General features: G+C 47.3%; 1 protein-coding gene across 1 annotated transcript in view; it reads left to right on the top strand.

The window, feature by feature from the left end:
* Positions 1-17,882, top strand: part of LOC116352973 (WD repeat domain phosphoinositide-interacting protein 1) — a 27,941-nt gene extending 10,059 nt beyond the window's left edge. The window contains exons 4-10 of the mRNA XM_031813753.1: positions 6,219-6,329; positions 8,526-8,681; positions 9,124-9,209; positions 9,700-9,807; positions 10,774-10,913; positions 11,728-11,828; positions 16,589-17,882. Coding sequence (XP_031669613.1) covers positions 6,219-6,329; positions 8,526-8,681; positions 9,124-9,209; positions 9,700-9,807; positions 10,774-10,913; positions 11,728-11,828; positions 16,589-16,639 — 753 coding nt within the window. The 3' untranslated portion in view covers positions 16,640-17,882. The remainder of the gene's footprint in view (positions 1-6,218; positions 6,330-8,525; positions 8,682-9,123; positions 9,210-9,699; positions 9,808-10,773; positions 10,914-11,727; positions 11,829-16,588) is intronic.
* Positions 17,883-22,880: the final 4,998 nt, after the last annotated feature.

Here is a 22,880-nt window from a genome sequence, read left to right as displayed (position 1 = left end):
AGTTAGACAGTCCTGACTGTGAGGACGCTCTCCTCCCTCGTTAGACAGTCCTGACTGTGAGGGACGCTCTTCCTCCCTCTAGTTAGACAGTCCTGACTGTGAGGGACGCTCTTCCTCCTCTAGTTAGACAGTCCTGACTGTGAGGGGACTCTCTTCTCCCTCTAGTTAGACAGTCCTGACTGTGAGGGACGCTCTTCCTCCCTCTAGTTAGACAGTCTGACTGTGAGGGACTCTCCTCCTCCTAGTTAGACAGTCTGACTGTGAGGGACGCTCTTCCTCTCTAGTTAGACAGTCCTGACTGTGAGGGACTCTCTTCCTCCCTCTAGTTAGACAGTCCTGACTGTGAGGGACTCTCTTCCTCCCTCTAGTTAGACAGTCCTGACTGTGAGGGACTCTCTTCCTCCCTAGTAGACAGTCCTGACTGTGAGGGACTCTCTTCCTCCCTCTAGTTAGACAGTCCTGACTGTGAGGACTCTCTTCTCCCTCTAGTTAGACAGTCCTGACTGTGAGGGACTGACTCTCTTTCTTCCCTAGTTAGACAGTCCTGACTGTGAGGGACTCTCTTTCCGCTCTAGTTAGACAGTCCTGACTGTGAGGACTGACTCTCTTCTCCCTCTAGTTAGACAGTCCTGACTGTGAGGGACTCTCTTCCTCTCTATTTAGACAGTCCTGACTGTGAGGACTGACTTCTTCCCTCTAGTTAGACAGTCCTGACTGTGAGGGACTCTCTTCCTCCCTCTAGTTAGACAGTCCTGACTGTGAGGGACTGACTCTCTTCCTCCTCTAGTTAGACAGTCCTGACTGTGAGGGACGTCTTCTCCTCTAGTTGACAGTCTGACTGTGAGGGACTCTCTTTCCTCTAGTTAGACAGTCCTGACTGTGAGGGACTCTCTTCTCCCTCTAGTTAGACAGTCCTGACTGTGAGGGACTCTCTTCCTCCTCTAGTTAGACAGTCCTGACTGTGAGGGACTCTCTTCTCCTCTAGTTAGACAGTCCTGACTGTGAGGGACGCTCTTCCTCCCTCTAGTTAGACAGTCTGACTGTGAGGGACTGACTCTCTTCTCCCTCTAGTTAGACAGTCCTGACTGGAGGGACTGACTCTCTTCCTCCCTCTAGTTTAGACAGTCCTGACTGTGAAGGGACTCCTCTTCCTCCCTCTCAGTGTAGACAGTCCTGACTGTGAGGCGACAACAGCAGCTCTTCCTCCCTCTAGTTAGACAGTACCCCTGACTGTGAGGGACTGACTCTCTTCCTCCCTCTAGTTAGCAGTTCCTGACTGTTGAAGGGACTGACTCTCTTTCTCCCTCTATTTAGACCGCCCTTGACTGTGGAGGGACATCTCTCCTCCTCTAGTTAGACTAGCCCTTGACTGTGAGGGACCTGACTCTCTCTTTCTCCCTCTAGTTAGACAGTCCTGACTGTGAGGGACTGACTCTCTTCTCCCTCTAGTTAAGACAGTCTGACTGGTGAGGGACTGGACTCTCTTCCTCCCTAGTTTAGACGTCCTGGACTGTGAGGGGACTGACTCTCTTTCTCCTCTGAGTTAGACAGTCCCTGACTCGTGAGGGATCTGACTTCTCTTCCGTCCCTCTAGTTAGACAGTCTGACTGTGAGGGACTGACTCTCTTCCTCCCTCTAGTAGACAGTCCTGACTGTGAGGGACTGACCTCTCTTCCTCCCTCTAGTTAGACAGTCCTGACTGTGAGGGACTGACTCTCTTCTCTCTCTAGTTAGACAGTCCTGACTGTGAGGGACTGACTCTCTTTCTCTCTCTAGTTAGACAGTCCTGACTGTGAGGACTGACTCTCTTTCTCTCTCTAGTTAGAACAGTCCTGACTGTGAGGGACTGACTCTCTTTCTTACTCCGTTCTTCATATCCCCCCCCCCACACCCCCCCCCTCCCCCCCCCCTCTCCCCCCTCTCTCTCCCTCCAGGGTACTGTTAATCCGTGTGTTCTCCATCCCAGAGGACAGCGTATGTTTGAGTTCCGCAGAGGGATGAAGAGGTCAGAGTTCACACAATAGAACATAAACTGTATAAACACATTTTACTACACAACATAGTCTACACTACTGTAATGAACAGGGACTAACAGAACACATAAAACACACCTACTGATCAGGACTAACAGAACACATAAAACACACCTACTGAACAGGACTACAGAACACATTAAACACACCTACTGAACAGGACTAACAGAACACATTAAACACACCTACTGAACAGGACTAACAGAACACATTAAACACACCTACTGAACAGGACTAGCAGAACACATTTAAAACACACCTACTGAACAGGACTAACAGAACACATTAAACACACCTACTGAACAGGACTAACAGAACACATTAAACACACCTACTGAACAGGACTAACAGAACACATTAAACACACCTACTGAACAGGACTAACAGAACACATTAAACACACCTACTGAACAGGACTAGCCAGAACACATTAAACACAACCTACTGAACAGGACTAACAGAACACATTAAACACACCTACTGAAACAGGACTAAACAGAACACATTAAACACACCTACTGAACAGGACTAGCAGAACACATTAAACACACCTACTGAACAGGACTAACAGAACACATTAAACACACCTACTGAAACAGGACTAACAGAACACATTAAACACACCCTACTGAACAGGACTAACAGAACACATTAAACACACCTACTGAACAGGACTAGCAGAACACATTAAACACACCTACTGAACAGGACTAACAGAACACATTAAACACACCTACTGAACAGGACTAACAGAACACATTAAACACACCTACTGAACAGGACTAACAGAACACATTAAACACACCTACTGAACAGGACTAGCAGAACACATTAAACACACCTACTGAACAGGACTAACAGAACACATTAAACACACCTACTGAACATGACTAACAGAACACATTAAACACACCTACTGAACAGGACTAAACAGAACACATTAAACACACCTACTGAACAGGACTAACAGAACACATTAAACACACCTACTGAACAGGACTAACAGAAACACATTAAACACACCTACTGAACAGGACTAACAGAACACATTAAACACACCTACTGAACAGGACTAACAGAACACATTAAACACACATAAATAAACAAGCAACGGTAAAACCCACTAGAATGCGGGTTTGGCCTGGGGTAGGTCGTTATTGGCCCAGCGTTGTCCGGGTTTGGCCTGGGGGTAGGTCGTTATTGGCCCAGCGTTGTCCGGGTTTGGCCTGGGATAGGTCGTTAAGGGCCCAGCGTTGTGTGGGTTTGGCCTGGGATAGGTCGTTAAGGGCCCAGCGTTGTCCGGGTTTGGCCTGGGGTAGGTTGTTATTGGCCCAGCGTTGTCCGGGTTTGGCCTGGGGTAGGTTGTTATTGGCCCAGCATTGTCCGGGTTTGGCCTGGGGTAGGTCGTTATTGGCCCAGCGTTGTCCGGGTTTGGCCGGGGTAGGTCGTTATTGGGCCCAGCTTGTCCGGGTTTGGCCTGGGGTAGGACGTTATTGGCCCAGCGTTGTGTGGGTTTGGCCTGGGATAGGTCGTTAAGGGCCCAGCGTTGTCCGGTTTGGCCTGGGGTAGGTTGTTATTGGCCCAGCGTTGTCCGGGTTTGGCCTGGGGTAGGTTGTTATTGGCCCAGCATTGTCCGGGTTTGGCCTGGGGTAGGTCGTTATTGGGCCCAGCGTTGTCCGGGTTTGGCCGGGGGTAGGTCGTTATTGGCCCAGCGTTGTCCGGGTTTGGCCTGGGGTAGGTCGTTATTGGCCCAGCGTTGTCCGGGTTTGGCCGGGGGTAGGTCGTTAAGGGCCCAGCGTTGTCCGGGTTTGGCCTGGGGTAGGTCGTTATTGGCCCAGCGTTGTCCGGGTTTGGCCTGGGTAGGTCGTTATTGGCCCAGCGTTGTCCGGGTTTGGCCTGGGGTAGGTCGTTATTGGCCCAGCGTTGTCCGGGTTTGGCCTGGGGGTAGGTCGTTAAGGGCCCAGCGCTGTCCGGGTTTGGCCTGGGGTAGGTCGTTAAGGGCCCAGCGTTGTCCGGGTTGGCATGGGGTAGGTCGTTATTGGCCCAGCGCTGTCCGGGTTATAATGTGGACTGGGCAGGGATTATTTAAACCCCCGAATATGGTCAGGGCAGGGATATTTAACCCCCAAATATGGTCAGGGCAGGATATTTAACTCCCAAAGATGGTCGGACAGGGATATTTAACCCCTTAAGATGGTCAGGCAGGGATATTTCACCCCCAATCTTGATAACAAATGACCATACTTTTTAAGACAAGTTGTAATTAATGTTTTCCATAAATTGGAAATGAAAAATGTGTTAGAGCGAGCTAAAACATGAGTTGTCCATTTATTAAATACGTAGGGTAAATTGCCACAGTAGATTTTGCAGATTTTTTTCAGTTCTACGGATTGATTGTCAAATAGTTAAATCTACTCTTGGCCAGCTGTAAAAGCAGGTTTCATTTACACTGATGATAACACCCACCTGAGGGTGAAAATATCTTCAAAGATGTTGGCCTCAAACAGCACTATAATTAACACTGACAACACTGGAGGTTACACCCATAGATGTAACCTCCAGATTGGGGGAGACAAGCATGGGAGTGTATATGTCTGGAATGTAGAGTAGTAGACTCTCATTATGACATCATTAGAACACACTGAAGACAGGTTTATAATGTCATCTCATTATGACAACATTAAAACAGACTGAAGACAGGTTTATAATGACACATCTCTCATTATGACAGACTGAAGACAGGTTTATAATGACACATCTCTCATTATGACAGACTGAAGACAGGTTTATAATGACACATCTCTCATTATGACAGACTGAAGACAGGTTTATAATGTCATCTCATTATGACAACATTAAAACAGACTGAAGACAGGTTTATAATGACACATCTCTCATTATGACAGACTGAAGACAGGTTTATAATGTCATCTCATTATGACAACATTAAAACAGACTGAAGACAGGTTTATAATGACACATCTCTCATTATGACAGACTGAAGACAGGTTTATAATGACACATCTCTCATTATGACAGACTGAAGACAGGTTTATAATGACACATCTCTCATTATGACAGACTGAAGACAGGTTTATAATGTCATCTCATTATGACAACATTAAAACAGACTGAAGACAGGTTATAATGACACATCTCTCATTATGACAGACTGAAGACAGGTTTATAATGTCATCTCATTATGACAACATTAAAACAGACTGAAGACAGGTTTATAATGTCATCTCATTATGACAACATTAGAACAGACTGAAGACAGTTTATAATGACACATCTCTCATTATGACAGACTGAAGGCAGTTTATAATGACACATCTCTCATTATGACAGACTGAAGGCAGTTTATAATGACACATCTCTCATTATGACAGACTGAAAGACAGGTTTATAATGACACATCTCTCATTATGACAGACTGAAGACAGGTTTATAATGACACATCTCTCATTATGACAGACTGAAGACAGGTTTATAATGACACATCTCTCATTATGACAGACTGAAGACAGTTTATAATGACACATCTCTCATTATGACAGACTGAAGACAGGTTTATAATGACACATCTCTCATTATGACAGACTGAAGACAGGTTTATAATGACACATCTCTCATTATGACAGACTGAAGACAGGTTTATAATGACACTCTCTCATTATGACAGACTGAAGACAGGTTTATAATGACCACATCTCTCATTATGACAGACTGAAGACAGTTTATAATGACACATCTCTCATTATGACAGACTGAAGACAGGTTTATAATGACACATCTCTCATTATGACAGACTGAAGACAGGTTATAATGACACATTCCTCTCATTATGACAGACTGAAGAACAGGTTTATAATGACACATCTCTCATTATGACAGACTGAAGACAGTTTATAATGACACATCTCTCATTATGACAGACTGAAGACAGGTTTATAATGACACATCTCTCATTATGACAGACTGAAGACAGTTTATAATTACACATCTCTCATTATGGACAGACTGAAGACAGTTTATAATGACACATCTCTCATTATGACAGACTGAAGACAGGTTTATAATGACACATCTCTCATTGTGTAATTAAGTTTTTACTAACAGTATGAGTGTAGAAGAGACTTATAATGACATCCTCTGTGTGTGTGTGTGTGTCTCTCTCTGCAGGGTACGTCGAATATCAGTTCCCTGTCCTTCAGTCCTGACGCCAAGTTCCTCTGTGCCTCCAGCAACACTGAGACCGTGCACATCTTCAAACTGGAACAGCACGGTACCCAGGTACACACACACAACACACACACACACACACACACACACACACAACACCCCCTCACACACACACACACACACAACACACACCACATAGATAGGAGTCATGCCCCAACCAGGCCAAGCCTACATTACACCTCTCTCCTAACCCCCCCCCCCCACCCCCCCCCCCCCCACTCTCTCGTCTCTTCTACCCCTTCTCTCTCTCTCTACCCCGTTCACTCTCTCTCCTACCCCCCCACTCCTCCTCTTCTACTACCCCTTCACTCTCTCTCTACCCCCCCCACTCTCGCTCTCTACCCCTTCCACCTCTCGCTCTACACACTACCCCCCCCCACTCTCTCTCTCTACCCCCCCCACTCTCCTCTCTCTACCCCTTCACTCTCTCTACCTACCCCCCCCACTCTCTCTCTCTACCCTTCACTCTCTCTCTACCCCTTCACTCTCTCTCTACCCCTTCACTCTCTCTCTACTACACCCCCTAACCCCCACTCTCTCTCTACCCCCCCCACTCTCTCTACCCCCCACTCTCTCTACCCCCCCACTCTCTCTACCCCCCTCCACTCTCATCTACCCCCCCCACTCTCTCTACCCCCCACTCTCTCTCTCTACCTCCCCCCACGCTCTCTACCCCCCACTCTCTCTCTACCCCCTATCTCTCTCTCTCTCTACCCCCCTATCTCTCTCTCTCTAACCCCCCTTATCTCTCTCTCTACCCCCCCTCTCTCTACCCCCCCACTCTCTCTCTACCCCCCACTCTCTCTCCTCTACCCCCCTATCTCTCTCTCTACACCCCACTCTCTCTCTACCCCCTATCTCTCTCTCTACCTCCCCCACTCTCTCTCTCTACCCCCCACTCTCTCTCTCTACCCCCCTACTCTCTCTCTACCCCCCCCTCTCCTCTCTACCCTCCCACCTCTCTCTCCTCCTCTACCCCCCACTCTCTCCTCCTCTACCCCCCTCTCTCTCCTCTACCCCCCTATCTATCTCTCCGCTACGCCCCCCACTCTCTCTCTACCCCCCAACTCTCTCCCCTACCCCCCCCTATCTCTCTCTCTCTCTCTCTCTCCCCCTATCTCTCTCTATCCCCCCTCTCTCACACACTCTTTCTCTCTCCCTGTCTCTCTCTGTGTATCTCCCTGTCTCTCTAACTGTCTCTCTCTGAGTATCTTTCTGTCTTTCTCTGTGTATCTCCCTGTCTCTCCCTGTCTCTCTCTGTGTATCTCCCTGTCTCTCTCTCTGTATCTCCCTGTCTCTCTCTGTGTTTCTCCCTGTCTCTCTCTGTGTATCTCCCTGTCTCTCTCTGTGTATCTCCCTGTCTCTGTCTCTCTCTGTGTTTCTCCCTGTCTCTCCCTGTGTATCTCCCTGTCTCTCTCTCTGTATCTCCCTGTCTCTCTCTGTGTATCTCCCTGTCTCTCTCTGTGTATCTCCCTGTCTCTCTCTCTGTGTATCTCCCTGTCTCTCTCTGTGTATCTCCCTGTCTCTCTCTGTGTATCTCCCTGTCTCTCTCTCTCTGTGTATCTCCCTGTCTCTCTCTGTGTATCTCCCTGTCTCTCTCTGTGTATCTCCCTGTCTCTCTCTCTGTGTATCTCCCTGTCTCTCTCTCTGTCTCTCTAACTGTCTCTCTCTGTGTATCTCTCTGTGTATCTCCCTGTCTCTCTCTGTGTATCTCTCTGTCTCTCTCTGTGTATCTCCCTGTCTCTCTCTCTCTGTGTATCTCCCTGTCTCTCTCTCTGTGTATCTCCCTGTCTCTCTCTCTGTGTATCTCCCTGTCTCTCTCTCTGTGTATCTCCCTGTCTCTGTCTCTCTCTGTGTTTCTCCCTGTCTCTCTCTGTGTTTCTCCCTGTCTCTCTCTGTGTATCTCCCTGTCTCTCTCTGTGTATCTCCCTGTGTTTTCTCCCTGTCTCTCTCTGTGTATCTCCCTGTCTCTCTCTGTGCATATCCCTGTCTCTCTAACTGTCTCTCTCTGTGTATCTCTCTGTCTCTCTCTGTGTATCTCCCTGTCTCTCTCTGTGTTTCTCCCTATCTCTCTCTGTGCATATCCCTGTCTCTCTAACTGTCTCTCTCTGTGTATCTCTCTGTCTCTCTCTGTGTATCTCCCTGTCTCTCTCTGTGTATCTCTCTGTCTCTCTCTGTGTATCTCCCTGTCTCTCTCTGTGTATCTCCCTGTCTCTCTCTGTGTTTCTCCCTGTCTCTCTCTGTGTATCTCCCTGTCTCTCTCTGTCTCTCTGTGTGTCTCTCCCTGTCTCTCTCTGTGTATCTCCCTGTCTCTCTCTGTGTAGTGGAGAGGAGGAGTGTCCTACCTGGGGATCCTACGTAGGGAAGATGTTCTCTGCAGCCAGCAGCTACCTCCCAGCCCAGGTGTCTTGTCTTATTGGCCTTTTCTCTCTTGTTCCCTGCATGTTTATATATTATGCTTCTTCTTATTCAATACTATTTGTTTACTTGCTGTACTGAGAGGAGATGTTGTAAGTAGCATGAGTGTACTGTGTACACTAGGCTGTATCCTATCATGGGGCGGCAGGGTAGCCTAGTGGTTAGAGCGTTGGACTAGTAACCGAAAGGTTGCAAGTTCATATCCCCGAGCTGACAAGGTACAAATCTGTCGCTCTGCCCCTGAACAAGGCAGTTAACCCACTGTTCCTAGGCCGTCATTGAAAATAAGAATTTGTTCTTAACTGACTTCCCTGGTTAAATAAAGGTAAAATAAAGGTAAAATAAAGGTAAAATAAAGGTAAAATAAAGGTAAAATATATATATATATATTCATAAAATATGACTGTAAACTTTGATTGCATTTGAGGTGTCTGGCGTGATGAGTCAGGAAAGAGCCTTCGCCACTGTACGCCTCCTAGTGGCCGGGCAGAGGAACGTCTGTACCCTCGCCACGTGAGTTTCCCTGTCTGTGTATTTTTGTGTTTAGGGAATGTGGGTGTATGGTGTGTGTGTACTGTATAGTTTTGGTTTTGGTCTATTTGTTATACACAGTAGTAGACAGTAGTAGACAGTGGTAGACAGTAGTACACAGTAGTAGACAGTAGTAGACTGTAGTAGACTGTAGTAGACTGTAGTACACAGTAATACACAGTAGTAGACTGTAGTACACTGTAGTAGACTGTAGTACACTGTAGTAGACTGTAGTACACTGTAGTAGACTGTAGTACACTGTAGTAGACTGTAGTACACAGTAGTAGACTGTAGTACACAGTAGTACACAGTAATACACAGTAGTAGACTGAATTACACAGTTTAAAAGACTATATCGTAGATCATCCTGACCTCATCCTAGAGTGATGGCCATAAATGATAGTGTTGTTTGTCCTGTTCCACTGGGTGTGAGGGTGTCATGGCTGGCTGTGTCCCTGTGTCTGTCTGTCAGGATCCAGAAGCTTCCTCGTCTGCTGGTGGCCTCCTCTGACGGACAGCTGTTCATCTATAACGTCGACCCTCAGGATGGAGGAGAGTGTGTCCTGGCTCAGAAACACAGGTGAGAGGTCATCTCGGGTCAGAGGTCAATCGAGGTCAGAAGCCTTTACAGCTGCTTTGCTAATCAAACAAAGTGCCCAAAGTGACATCAGACCAGACCTAGTATTTATGATGTCATCTGGAACTTAGTCAATACCAGACCTAGTATTTATGATGTCATCTGGAACTTAGTCAATACCAGACCTAGTATTTATGATGTCATCTGGAACTTAGTCAATACCAGACCTAGTATTTATGATGTCATCTGGAACTTAGTCAATACCAGACCTAGTATTTATGATGTCATCTGGAACTTATTCAATACCAGACCTAGTATTTATGATGTCATCTGCAACTTATTCAATACCAGACCTAGTATTTATGATGTCATCTGGAACTTAGTCAATACCAGACCTAGTATTTATGATGTCATCTGGAACTTATTCAATACCAGACCTAGTATTTATGATGTCATCTGCAACTTATTCAATACCAGACCTAGTATTTATGATGTCATCTGGAACTTATTCAATACCAGACCTAGTATTTATGATGTCATCTGGAACTTATTCAATCCCAGACCTAGTATTTATGATGTCATCTGGAACTTATTCAATACCAGACCTAGTATTTATGATGTCATCTGGAACTTATTCAATACCAGACCTAGTATTTATGCTTTATTGGCAGGGGAAACATATGTTTACATTGCCAAAGCAAGTGAAATAGATAATAAACTAAAGTGAAATTAACAACAAGAAATGTACAGTAAACATTACACTCACAAGTTTCAAAGGAATAAAGACATTTCAAATATAGAGTGTTGTAATGATGTTCAAATGGTTAAAGTACAAAGGGGAAAATAAATAAGCATAAATATGGGTTATATTTACAATGGTGTTTGTTCTTCACTGGTTGCCCTTGTGGCAACAGCTCACAAATCTAGCTGATCTATCTGATTCTCTCTCTTTCTCTCTCTCTCTCTCAGATTGTTTGGTGAGGATGAGGACAAGGAGGAAGGGGTGGAGTCAGAAGGGTCAGAGGTCACGGTGCCCGTCCAGGCATGTCCATCATACGCCGCCACTGTTGCCATACCAGCCACCGGTCCAGTCACTACCACGCTCACAGGTGTGTGTGTGTGTGTGTGTGTGTGTGTGTGTGTGTGTGAGAGATACATATTGTGTGTGTGAGAGAGAGATTGTGTGAGAGAGTGAGGAAGACAGAGAGAAAGAGAGATGTGTGCTGTATCTGAAAGGGTGTGTGTGTGTGTGTGTGTGTGTGTGTGTGTGAGAGATACATATTGTGTGTGTGAGAGAGTGAGGAAGACAGAGAGAAAGAGAGATGTGTGTTGTATCTGAAAGGGTGTGTGTGTGTGAGAGATACATATTGTGTGTGTGTGTGTGTGTGTGTGTGAGAGAGAGAGAGGAAGACAGAGAGAAAGAGAGATGTGTGTTGTATCTGAAAGGGTGTGTGTGTGTGTGTGTGTGTGTGAGAGATATACATATTGTGTGTGTGAGAGAGTGAGGAAGACAGAGAGAAAGAGAGATGTGTGTTGTATCTGAAAGGGTGTGTGTGTGTGTGAGAGATACATATTGTGTGTGTGTGTGTGTGTGTGTGTGTGTGTGTGTGTGTGTGTGTGTGTGTGTGTGTGTGTGTGTGAGAGAGATACATATTGTGTGTGTGAGAGAGTGAGGAAGACAGAGAGAAAGAGAGATGTGTGTTGTATCTGAAAGGGTGTGTGTGTGTGAGAGATACATATTGTGTGTGTGTGTGTGTGTGTGTGTGTGTGTGTGTGTGTGTGTGTGTGTGTGTGTGTGTGTGTGTGAGAGAGTGAGTGAGGAAGACAGAGAGAAAGAGAGATGTGTGTTTTATCTGAAAGGGTGTGGGTGTGTGTATGTGTATATAACTTTACCTGTAACCCCTCTCCTCCTCTCCTCCCCAGGTTACTCTGAGGATGGTGGGGCTAAGAAGGGAGAGGTGATCCCAGAACATGAGTTTGCTGCTGGTCCCGTCTGTCTAGATGATGAGAATGAGTTTCCTCCAGTGAGCAACCAGCAACTCTCCTAGCCTGGTCCTATACAGAGACAGTAGTCATGCTAACTCTCCTAGCCTGGTCCTATACAGAAACAGTAGTCATGCTAACTCTCCTAGCCTGGTCCTATACAGAAACAGTAGTTATGCTAACTCTCCTAGCCTGGTCTTATACAGAAACAGTAGTTATGCTAACTCTCCTAGCCTGGTCCTATATAGAAACATTAAGTCATGCTAACTCTCCTAGCCTGGTCCTATACAGAGACATTAAGTCATGCTAACTCTCCTAGCCTGGTCCTATATAGAAACATTAAGTCATGCTAACTCTCCTAGCCTGGTCCTATACAGAGACAGTAGTCATGCTAACTCTCCTAGCCTGGTCCTATATAGAAACATTAAGTCATGCTAACTCTCCTAGCCTGGTCCTATATAGAAACATTAAGTCATGCTAACTCTCCTAGCCTGGTCCTATACAGAGACAGTAGTCATGCTAACTCTCCTAGCCTGGTCCTATACAGAGACAGTAGTCATGCTAACTCTCCTAGCCTGGTCCTATACAGAAACAGTAGTCATGCTAACTCTCCTAGCCTGGTCCTATACAGAGACAGTAGTCATGCTAACTCGCCTAGCCTGGTCCTATACAGAAACCGTAGTCATGCTAACTCTCCTAGCCTGGTCCTATACAGAAACAGTAGCCATGCTAACTCTCCTAGCCTGGTCCTATACAGAGACAGTAGCCTGGCTAGCTAGCCAGAGACTGAGAGAAGCAGAGTTTGGCCAAAGCGAGACATTTCAACCTGGAAAAACATTAGACAAAGGGAAAGGGTGCAACTCTACCCTACTGCCTTCAGAAACTACAGGACAGCTCCTCAATCGTGGTGAGCAGCAGTAGTGCTTCTGGGATACTGAGTCTGGAAGGCCTTCAGTAGGATCAGAGGAGCACATGTAAAGAGTTGACCCTACTGTCTTTATATTCCACTCAGGTGCTAGCCGGATTCCATTTAGAAACATAGGAACTATAGTACCAGCCTAGTCCCCTTCCCTAACCCCTATCCTCCTACAAACTAGTCCCCTTCCTTAACCCCTATCCTCCTACAAACTAGTCCCCTTCCTTAACCCCTACCCTCCTACACACTAGTCCCCTTCCTTAACCCCTACCCTCCTACAAACTAGTCCCCTTCCTTAACCCCTACCCTCCCACAAACTAGTCCCCTTCCTTAACCCCTACACTCCCACAAACTAGTCCCCTTTCTTAACCCCTACCCTCGCAGACTAGTCCCCTTTCTTAACCCCTACCCTCCCAGACTAGTCCCCTTCCTTAACCCCTACCCTCCCACAAACTAGTCCCCTTCCTTAACCCCTACCCTCCTACACACTAGTCCCCTTCCTTAACCCCTACCCTCCTACACACTAGTCCCCTTCCTTAACCCCTACCCTCCTACACACTAGTCCCCTTCCTTAACCCCTACCCTCCCAGACTAGTCCCCTTCCTTAACCCCTACCCTCCTACACACTAGTCCCCTTCCTTAACCCCTACCCTCCCACAAACTTGTCCCCTTCCTTAACCCCTACCCTCCCACAAACTTGTCCCCTTCCTTAACCCCTACCCTCCCACAAACTAGTCCCCTTCCTTAACCCCTACCCTCCTACACACTAGTCCCCTTCCTTAACCCCTACCCTCCTACACACTAGTCCCCTTCCTTAACCCCTACCCTCCTACACACTAGTCCCCTTCCTTAACCCCTACCCTCCCAGACTAGTCCCCTTCCTTAACCCCTACCCTCCTACACACTAGTCCCCTTCCTTAACCCCTACCCTCCCACAAACTTGTCCCCTTCCTTAACCCCTACCCTCCTACACACTAGTCCCCTTCCTTAACCCCTACCCTCCCAGACTAGTCCCCTTCCTTAACCCCTACCCTCCTACACACTAGTCCCCTTCCTTAACCCCTACCCTCCCACAAACTTGTCCCCTTCCTTAACCCCTACCCTCCCACAAACTAGTCCCCTTCCTCAAACTAGTCCCCTTCCTCAAACTAGTCCCCTTCCTTGCGTTTCACTCTGTGAATACCGGAATTACTTTAATACATAATTTCTCTCTTTAATGTGATTTTATAAGTGTTACCTTCTTAACATGACGTGTATAATGAATCAAATGGGGGTTTGAAAGAACCGGATTTTGAAAGAACCGTTCAGATGTTTCGGCCGGGATTAAATTAGATCCTGGGTGATAGGCAGGAAATGTTCCCACATTCGCGGAGATTCCATTTACAGGAAAGCTCAATCGGATATATTGCCTTTAAAAGTCCCAATGCCGATAACCCGGATCAGGAAGCTTGCAAGTTCAAACCCCTGAGCTGACAAGGTACAAATCTGTCGTTCTGCCCCTGAACAGGCAGTTAACCCACTGTTCCTAGGCCGTCATTGAAAATAAGAATTTGTTCTTAACTGACTTGCCTAGTTAAATGAAGGTAAAAAATTAATTTTAAAAAGATTGAATCCTAGTTGCATGTAGCCAGTTCTGTTGGTGTAATTCTTATATTAATCCACTAGGGGGTGCTGTTGTCCCCGTGTGAGTTCCTATTGTTCAGTGCAACCTGTAAGCAAGTAGAAGTCGCTCCTAAGCACTGATCTAGGATCAGCATACTCCTGGCCAGTCCTGACCTTTACTATATGAAGGTTAAGCGCAATACTGGTCCTAGATCAGTGCATGAAGAGAAGATTCTATGTTGCTTTATTGGGTATAGAGAGAGCCCATGATTCTCAATGTCAGCGCCTGATTATAGTAATCAAGTGCTCGTTGACCGGTTGTAGCATCAGGTGTGCTAGTTCTGGAACAGTTCAAATGCATGGACAGGCTGGGGGTTGTCGAGGAGAGGTTGTGATAATACATGGACAGGCTGGGGGTTGCCGAGGAGAGGTGATAATACATGGACAGGCTGGGGGTTGCCGAGGAGAGGTGATAATACATGGACAGGCTGGGGGTTGTCGAGGAGAGGTTGTGATAATACATGGACAGGCTGGGGGTTGCCGAGGAGAGGTGATAATACATGGACAGGCTGGGGGTTGCCAAGGAGAGGTGATAATACATGGACAGGCTGGGGGTTGCCGAGGAGAGGTTGTGATAATACATGGACAGGCTGGGGGTTGCCGAGGAGAGGTTGTGATAATACATGGACAGGCTGGGGGTTGCCGAGGAGAGGTTGTGATAATACATGGACAGGCTGGTGGTTGCCGAGGAGAGGTTGTGATAATACATGGACAGGCTGGGGGTTGCCGAGGAGAGGTTGTGATAATACATGGACAGGCTGGGGGTTGCCGAGGAGAGGTTGTGATAATACATGGACAGGCTGGGGGTTGTCGAGGAGAGGTTGTGATAATACATGGACAGGCTGGGGGTTGCCCGAGGAGAGGTTGTGATAATACATGGACAGGCTGGTGGTTGCCGAGGAGAGGTTGTGATAATACATGGACAGGCTGGGGGTTGCCGAGGAGAGGTTGTGATAATACATGGACAGGCTGGTGGTTGCCGAGGAGAGGTTGTGATAATACATGGACAGGCTGGGTGTTGCCGAGGAGAGGTTGTGATAATACATGGACAGGCTGGGGGTTGTCGAGGAGAGGTTGTGATTATACATGGACAGGCTGGGGGTTGCCCGAGGAGAGGTTGTGATAATACATGGACAGGCTGGTGGTTGCCGAGGAGAGGTTGTGATAATAGATGGACAGGCTGGTGGTTGCCGAGGAGAGGTTGTGATAATACATGGACAGGCTGGTGATTGCCGAGGAGAGGTTGTGATAATACATGGACAGGCTGGTGGTTGCCGAGGAGAGGTTGTGATAATACATGGACAGGCTGGTGGTTGCCGAGGAGAGGTTGTGATAATACATGGACAGGCTGGTGATTGCCGAGGAGAGGTTGTGATAATACATGGACAGGCTGGTGGTTGCCGAGGAGAGGTTGTGATAATACATGGACAGGCTGGGGGTTGCCGAGGAGAGGTTGTGATAATACATGGACAGGCTGGGGGTTGCCGAGGAGAGGTTGTGATAATACATGGACAGGCTGGGGGTTGCCGAGGAGACGTTGGGAAAAGACTGCCTATGTGATGCCCTACTAGTTTCTATGTCCTATTGAAATGAATGTCAACCTGTAGTTCTGTCACATTCTCTGAGAAGGGGAGCTGTGATACATGACCACGTGACCATACTACAATAACAATGTTGTTTTGAAATGTCTTGGCATGACTGTGTGTTTTATAAGGAATAAGGAGGTCTGTTTGTACACCTCTGTCTAGTCTGTCCCATGTGTCTGGTCCTAGAAAAACCTTGTCTAAGAGCATTAATCACAGGATTTATCTTAGTTAGTGGAGGGTTTTCTAAAACATTCCCCCCCTTGATGTTGATATTGGTAAAGGTGGACGTCTTTAGTCTGTCTCTCAGAGTCAGGAATGACATTGAATTGACTGAAGTTCGCATCCCAAATGGCACCCTATTCCCTATATAGTGCACTACTTTTGAATAGAGCCCTATGGCCAATGGCACCCTATTCCCTATATAGTGTACTACTTTTGACCCTGGTAGTTCACCATATAGGAAATAGGGCTCTGGTTAAAAGTAGTGCACTGTACAGGGAACAGGATACCATTTGGGACTCAGCCTGAAATGATATGGACGGAACCTTAACCCTGTTGTCTCTATTATAACAACACTATGACCAAAAACCATTCAACCTGACCCCTGACCCCGGTCTGTTTTGGTGTTTTTTGGTAGATAAATTGGTGCCGCGACGGAACTCGAGGTGGCCAGGGGCGTCGTCTGTGAGGGAAGGACAGGAGGACAGACAGGCGGGCGGACAGACAGACAGGTGTCTGTTGTACACGTTAGAACACACTGACACCTGGTCTGGAACCACAGGCGGGAGGACAGACAGACAGACAGACAGGTGTCTGTTGTACACGTTAGAACACACTGACACCTGGTCTGGAACCACAGGCGGGAGGACAGACAGACAGACAGGTGTCTGTACACGTTAGAACACACTGACACCTGGTCTGGAACCACAGGACTTCCAGGGGAACCGTTACCCAGAGAGAGAGTCAGATAGAGAGGAACAGGCCTAAATAAACCAGGGGAGCCGTTACCCAGAGAGAGAGTCAGAGAGGAACAGGACTAAATAAACCAGGGGAACCGTTACCCAGAGAGAGAGTCAGAGAGGAACAGGACTAAATAAACCAGGGGAACCGTTACCCAGAGAGAGAGTCAGAGAGGAACAGGACTAAATAAACCAGGGGAACCGTTACCCAGAGAGAGAGTCAGAGAGGAACAGGACTAAATAAACCAGGGGAACCGTTACCCAGAGAGAGAGTCAGAGAGGAACAGGACTAAATAAACCAGAGAGGGAAAAGATTCTCATTTTAGGGTGCTAAGTAATTTTTCTGAATTAAGTGATTTAAAAATAAATAAATAATAATAATGATTTCTAATTGGGAGGGGGAGGGGGGGCAGGACTGGGTGTTTGTGAACCAGTGTGTACAGTCCTAGGTCAAATATATAATGTCAAATACCATTGTGTCCTAAAAAGGCACCCTATTCCCTATTTAGTGCACTACTTTAGACCAGGCCCATAGGGCTCTGATCAAATGTAATGCACTATATAGGGAATATAGTGCAATTTGGTACACAGTCCAGAGCTGTGCTTAGTTTAGTTCAGTGGTTCTCAACCCAGGGGTACTAGGAGAGGGTACTAGAGGGGGTACTAGAGAAGACTCATGAGACCATAGGCCTACTGGTCAAAATGCACATGAAGGGGGTACTTCAGGGGTACTCTGGGCAGAGCAAAATTTAGTTGGTGGCACACTAACCCCCCCAAAAAATTGGGTTTAGTGTTTCCTGTAAATTGGAACCAATGAAACCGATTTGAATATTCCCAAGAGGACAAACTCCAAACTAAATCAAGGTCCCAAAGGCTCTGTCTCAGAGGACACCTTGGAAGAGCAGTGGAAGTATTAGAGACCAGGTGTGTGATCCGTCTGTGGTGTGAGAAGACTCTCCTGTACCACGTGCATGACTGACATGTCGCAAATATAACCACATTTTGTTTTTTTTATAGCTACATACATTACTTGACAACAAAAAAATATTTTATAATAGAATAATGAAATTGTTTAATTATAGCATCATCATAACTTTGTATTACGTTTATTGTTATTATTATTAACATTATGGTATTTAATCGTAAAAGAGATTAACAGTTTTTATTATTATGTTTATTTTGTTTTAAATCTGTGTATTTGGATGTATTGATACTTACTAAATGTTTACATGTACACCTATTGGACACGAACCAGCAGGTGGTTTTGTATGTACGTCCCGATGATATCATTTGTAAAAGTGCAACGTTTTGCACAAGACCAAAAAATACAGAAACTACACAGAAACAAACAAATAAAGAAGTTGACTGAAGTAGGAATGGAATTATGCAAATCACATGACTGGAGTGGTTATTTATCTTTAATGGGGGAGGGGAGAGGGAGGGGAGGGGAGAGGGAGGGGAGGGGAGAGGGAGGGGGGGGGAGAGGGAGGGGGGGGAGAGGGAGGGGAGGGGAGAGGGAGGGGGGGGAGAGGGAGGGGGGGGAGAGGGAGGGGAGGGGAGAGGGAGGGGGGGGGAGAGGGAGGGGGGGGGGGGGAGGGGAGAGGGAGGGGGGGGGGAGGGGAGAGGGAGGGGAGGGGGGGGGGGGGGGGGGGGAGGGGGGGGGAGAGGGAGGGGAGAGGAGGGGAGGGAGAGAGAGGGGAAAGGGAGGAAGAGAGAGAGAGAGGGGAAAGGGAGGAAGAGAGAGAGAGAGGGGAAAGGGAGAGAGAGAGAGGGGAAAGGGAGGGAGAGAGAGGGAAAGGGAGGGAGAGAGAGGGGAAAGGGAGGGAGAGAGAGGGGAAAGGGAGGGAGAGAGAGGGGAGGGAGGGAGGGAGAGAGGGAGGGAGAGAGAGGGGGAAAGGGAGGGAGAGAGAGAGAGAGGGGAAAGGGAGGGAGAGAGAGGGGAAAGGGAGGGAGAGAGAGGGGAAAGGGAGGGAGAGAGAGGGGAGGGAGGGAGGGAGAGAGGAGGGAGGGAGAGAGAGGGGGAAAGGGAGGGAGAGAGAGAGAGAGAGAGAATGGGAGGGGAGGAAGGAAGGAAGGCATGTTTTGGACAGATGTTATATTATTAGACCACTGAGTCCACACACAGCCTTGGATGTAGTAGCCAATCTATCCTTGTATAGAATTTGCCACAGAACTCATATCAGCTTACCTAAACCTTAACCATTAGAGGGACAAATATGACCTTAAATCAGCATCTATGTTTACACAGGCAGCCAAATTCAGATATTTTTTTAAAACGAATTGGTATTTTGATCAATCACATCAGATCTTTCACAACAGATATTTTCAAAGCTTATCTGATTGGTCAAAAGACCAATTAGTGACAGAAAAAAATCAGAATTGAGCTATGTAGAAAAGGCCTTCATATTTAGTCTTTCTGTAACTCCCAATCACGGCCAGTTGTGATACAGCCTGGAATCGAACCAGGGTCTGTAGTGACGCCTCTAGCACTGAGACCGCTGCCCCACTCGGGAGTAGCAGTGTGTGATTGATGGTGGTGAGGTGACAGGCCAATTAAGACAGCATCCATACTGCTCTAGCCGGCAGCCTTGTAGTGATTTCAAATCCTTAAGAGTCCGTTGACGCATCTATCTAAGCAACATAATTAAAATGTCCAACAGTTTAAACTTGAGATATCAGTTGTTGTTTATTTATAGGGGCTGAGCCTCAATCCATCACATCAGCCTGTCGGCCTTCCACATCTGCAGTGGAAGGTGGCTGAGCCTCAATCCATCACATCAGCCTGTCGGCCTTCCACATCGGCAGTGGAAGGTGGCTGAGCCTCAATCCATCACATCAGCCTGTCGACCTTCCGCATCTGCAGTGGAAGGGGGCTGAGCCTCAACCCATCACATCAGCCTGTCGACCTTCCGCATCGGCAGTGGAAGGTGGCTGAGCCTCAACCCATCACATCAGCCTGTCGACCTTCCGCATCGGCAGTGGAAGGTGGCTGAGCCTCAACCCATCACATCAGCCTGTCGACCTTCCGCATCGGCAGTGGAAGGTGGCTGAGCCTCAACCCATCACATCAGCCTGTCGACCTTCCACATCTGCAGTGGAAGGGGGCTGAGCCTCAACCCATCACATCAGCCTGTCGACCTTCCGCATCGGCAGTGGAAGGTGGCAGAGCTACGACGGTGTCGGTAAGACCATGAGACATCCCCAAAATCGGTCATCTCACAAAAACATCTGTAGCTTCCGAACTAATATGACCCTACTATGGAAAGGGGAGACTCTCCCAAACATGATGATGTTCTCCGTTTGACTCTACGACCCCCACAAGTATCACGGGACTCGTCTGAAGGTAAACCCATACAAACAAATGGAAGAAAGGAGAAAGTTGGGTGCCAACAAAAATAAGGGGTTAAATATGTGTCCAATATATATATATATATATTATGAGGGATTAAGGACAAAATCCTGGAATCCTCCAACCAGGATTTCTTGAAAACCAGTGACTTTGGGTCAAATTACTGGAAGTTTGGAACCCGATACGACTAGGCCTTAGGTTAATAATGACCTGACTGTTGACTCATCAGTGTTGCACTGCACATGCCACTGAGTCTGTTGAGAGAGAGAGAGGAACAGAGAGAGGAACAGAGAGAGGGGAACAGAGAGAGGTACAGAGAGAGAGGAACAGAGAGAGGTACAGAGAGAGAGGAACAGAGAGAGGGGAACAGAGAGAGGAACAGAGAGAGAGAGGAACAGAGAGAGAGAGTCAGAGAGAGTCAGATAGAGAGGAACAGAGAGAGGGGAACAGAGAGAGAGGTACAGAGAGAGAGAGTCAGATAGAGAGGAACAGAGAGAGAGGAACAGAAGGGGAACAGAGAGAGAGAGTCAGATAGAGAGGAACAGAGAGAGAGGAACAGAGAGAGAGGAACAGAGAGAGGGGAACAGATAGAGAGAGGAACAGAGAGAGGGGAACAGATAGAGAGAGGAACAGAGAGAGGTACAGAGAGAGAGGTACAGAGAGAGAGGAACAGAGAGAGGGGAACAGAGAGAGAGAGTCAGATAGAGAGGGACAGAGAGAGAGAGGCACAGAGAGAGGAACAGAGAGAGAGGCACAGAGAGAGAGAGTCAGAGAGAAAGGAACAGAGAGAGAGGAACAGAGAGAGAGTCAGAGAGAGGAACAGAGAGAGGAACAGAGAGAGAGGAACAGAGAGAGGGGAACAGAGAGAGAGAGGAACAGAGAGAGGAACAGAGAGAGAGGAACAGATAGAGAGGAACAGAGAGAGAGGAACAGAGAGAGAGGTACAGAGAGAGGGGAACAGAGAGAGAGAGGAACAGAGAGAGGAACAGAGAGAGAGGTACAGAGAGAGAGGTACAGAGAGAGAGGTACAGAGAGAGAGGTACAGAGAGAGAGAGGAACAGAGAGAGGTACAGACAGAGAGGTACAGAAGGGGAACAGAGAGAGAGAGTCAGATAGAGAGGAACAGAGAGAGAGGAACAGAGAGAGGGGAACAGATAGAGAGGGGAACAGATAGAGAGAGGAACAGAGAGAGGGGAACAGATAGAGAGAGGAACAGAGAGAGGTACAGAGAGAGAGGAACAGAAGGGGAACAGGGAGAGAGAGTCAGATAGAGAGGAACAGAGAGAGAGGAACAGAGAGAGAGGAACAGAGAGAGAGGAACAAAGAGAGGGGAACGGAGAGAGAGGAACAGAGAGAGAGGAACAGAGAGAGAGGAACAGAGAGAGAGGAACAGAGAGAGAGAGGAACAGAGAGAGGGGCACAGAGAGAGAGGAACAGAGAGAGAGGAACAGAGAGAGAGAGGCACAGAGAGAGGACCAGAGAGAGACAGGAACAGAGAGAGAGGCACAGAGAGAGACAGGAACAGAGAGAGACAGGAACAGAGAGAGGAACAGAGAGAGGAACAGAGAGAGGAACAGAGAGAGAGAGTCAGAGAGAAAGGAACAGAGAGAGAGGAACAGAGAGAGAGTCAGAGAGAGAGGAACAGAGAGAGAGGAACAGAGAGAGGAACAGAGAGAGAGAGTCAGAGAGAGTCAGATAGAGAGGAACAGAGAGAGAGGAACAGAGAGAGAGGAACAGAGAGAGAGGAACAGAGAGAGAGGAACAGAGAGAGGAACAGATAGAGAGGAACAGATAGAGAGGAACAGAGAGAGAGAGTCAGAGAGAGAGGAACAGAGAGAGGGGAACAGAGAGAGAGGAACAGAAGGGGAACAGAGAGAGAGAGGAACAGAGAGAGAGGTACAGAGAGAGAGGTACAGAGAGAGAGGAACAGAGAGAGGAACAGAGAGAGAGTCAGAGAGAGAGGAACAGAGAGAGAGAGTCAGAGAGAGAGGAACAGAGAGAGAGAGTCAGAGAGAGAGGAACAGAGAGAGAGGAACAGAGAGAGAGACTGCTTACTCATTAGTGTTACACATGCCTCACACGAGCCACTGCCTCTGGCTCCTAAATAAGAGAGAGAGAGAGAGAGAGAGAGAGAGAGAGAGAGAGAGAGAGAGAGAGAGAGAGAGAGAGAAGCAGACAACCTAAGAAATTAACAACAATGACAAATGGTTTGATGAAGAATGGGACAAATCCGACTGTAGTCGGCAGATATTTAGGACACCTCGTGAGCTGTCCTAACCAGTTAAGAGTTACCAGCAGGTGTCTTGATAATAGAAAAAAATGCACCGAGTCAGTGGTTCCTGCGCCCCATGCTATTGCTTTGGAGTCGTTAAAAACATCACGATGTTTAAAAAAAAAAAAAAGATGTCTAAATTGGTCAATTGAAGACCTCTCATGTAACATTTGATTGTGTTCGATTAAAATGATAGCCCTTTTAAACGTTGCATGCAACATGATCGGCAAGTGACTTAACTGATGCCTACTGTGTCAAAAGCGATTTAGAGTTGTTAAACCGGTGAGAGACGAGTGTGTTGACATAACGGTATTTTTTTATTTTTTTCAACCATCACAATTGTAAAAAA

The sequence above is a fragment of the Oncorhynchus kisutch genome, unplaced genomic scaffold (genome assembly GCF_002021735.2).
Source record: "Oncorhynchus kisutch isolate 150728-3 unplaced genomic scaffold, Okis_V2 Okis06b-Okis10b_hom, whole genome shotgun sequence".
In the NCBI taxonomy this organism is placed as follows: Eukaryota; Metazoa; Chordata; class Actinopteri; order Salmoniformes; family Salmonidae; genus Oncorhynchus; species Oncorhynchus kisutch.
This window is presented reverse-complemented; position numbering and strand designations above follow the sequence as displayed.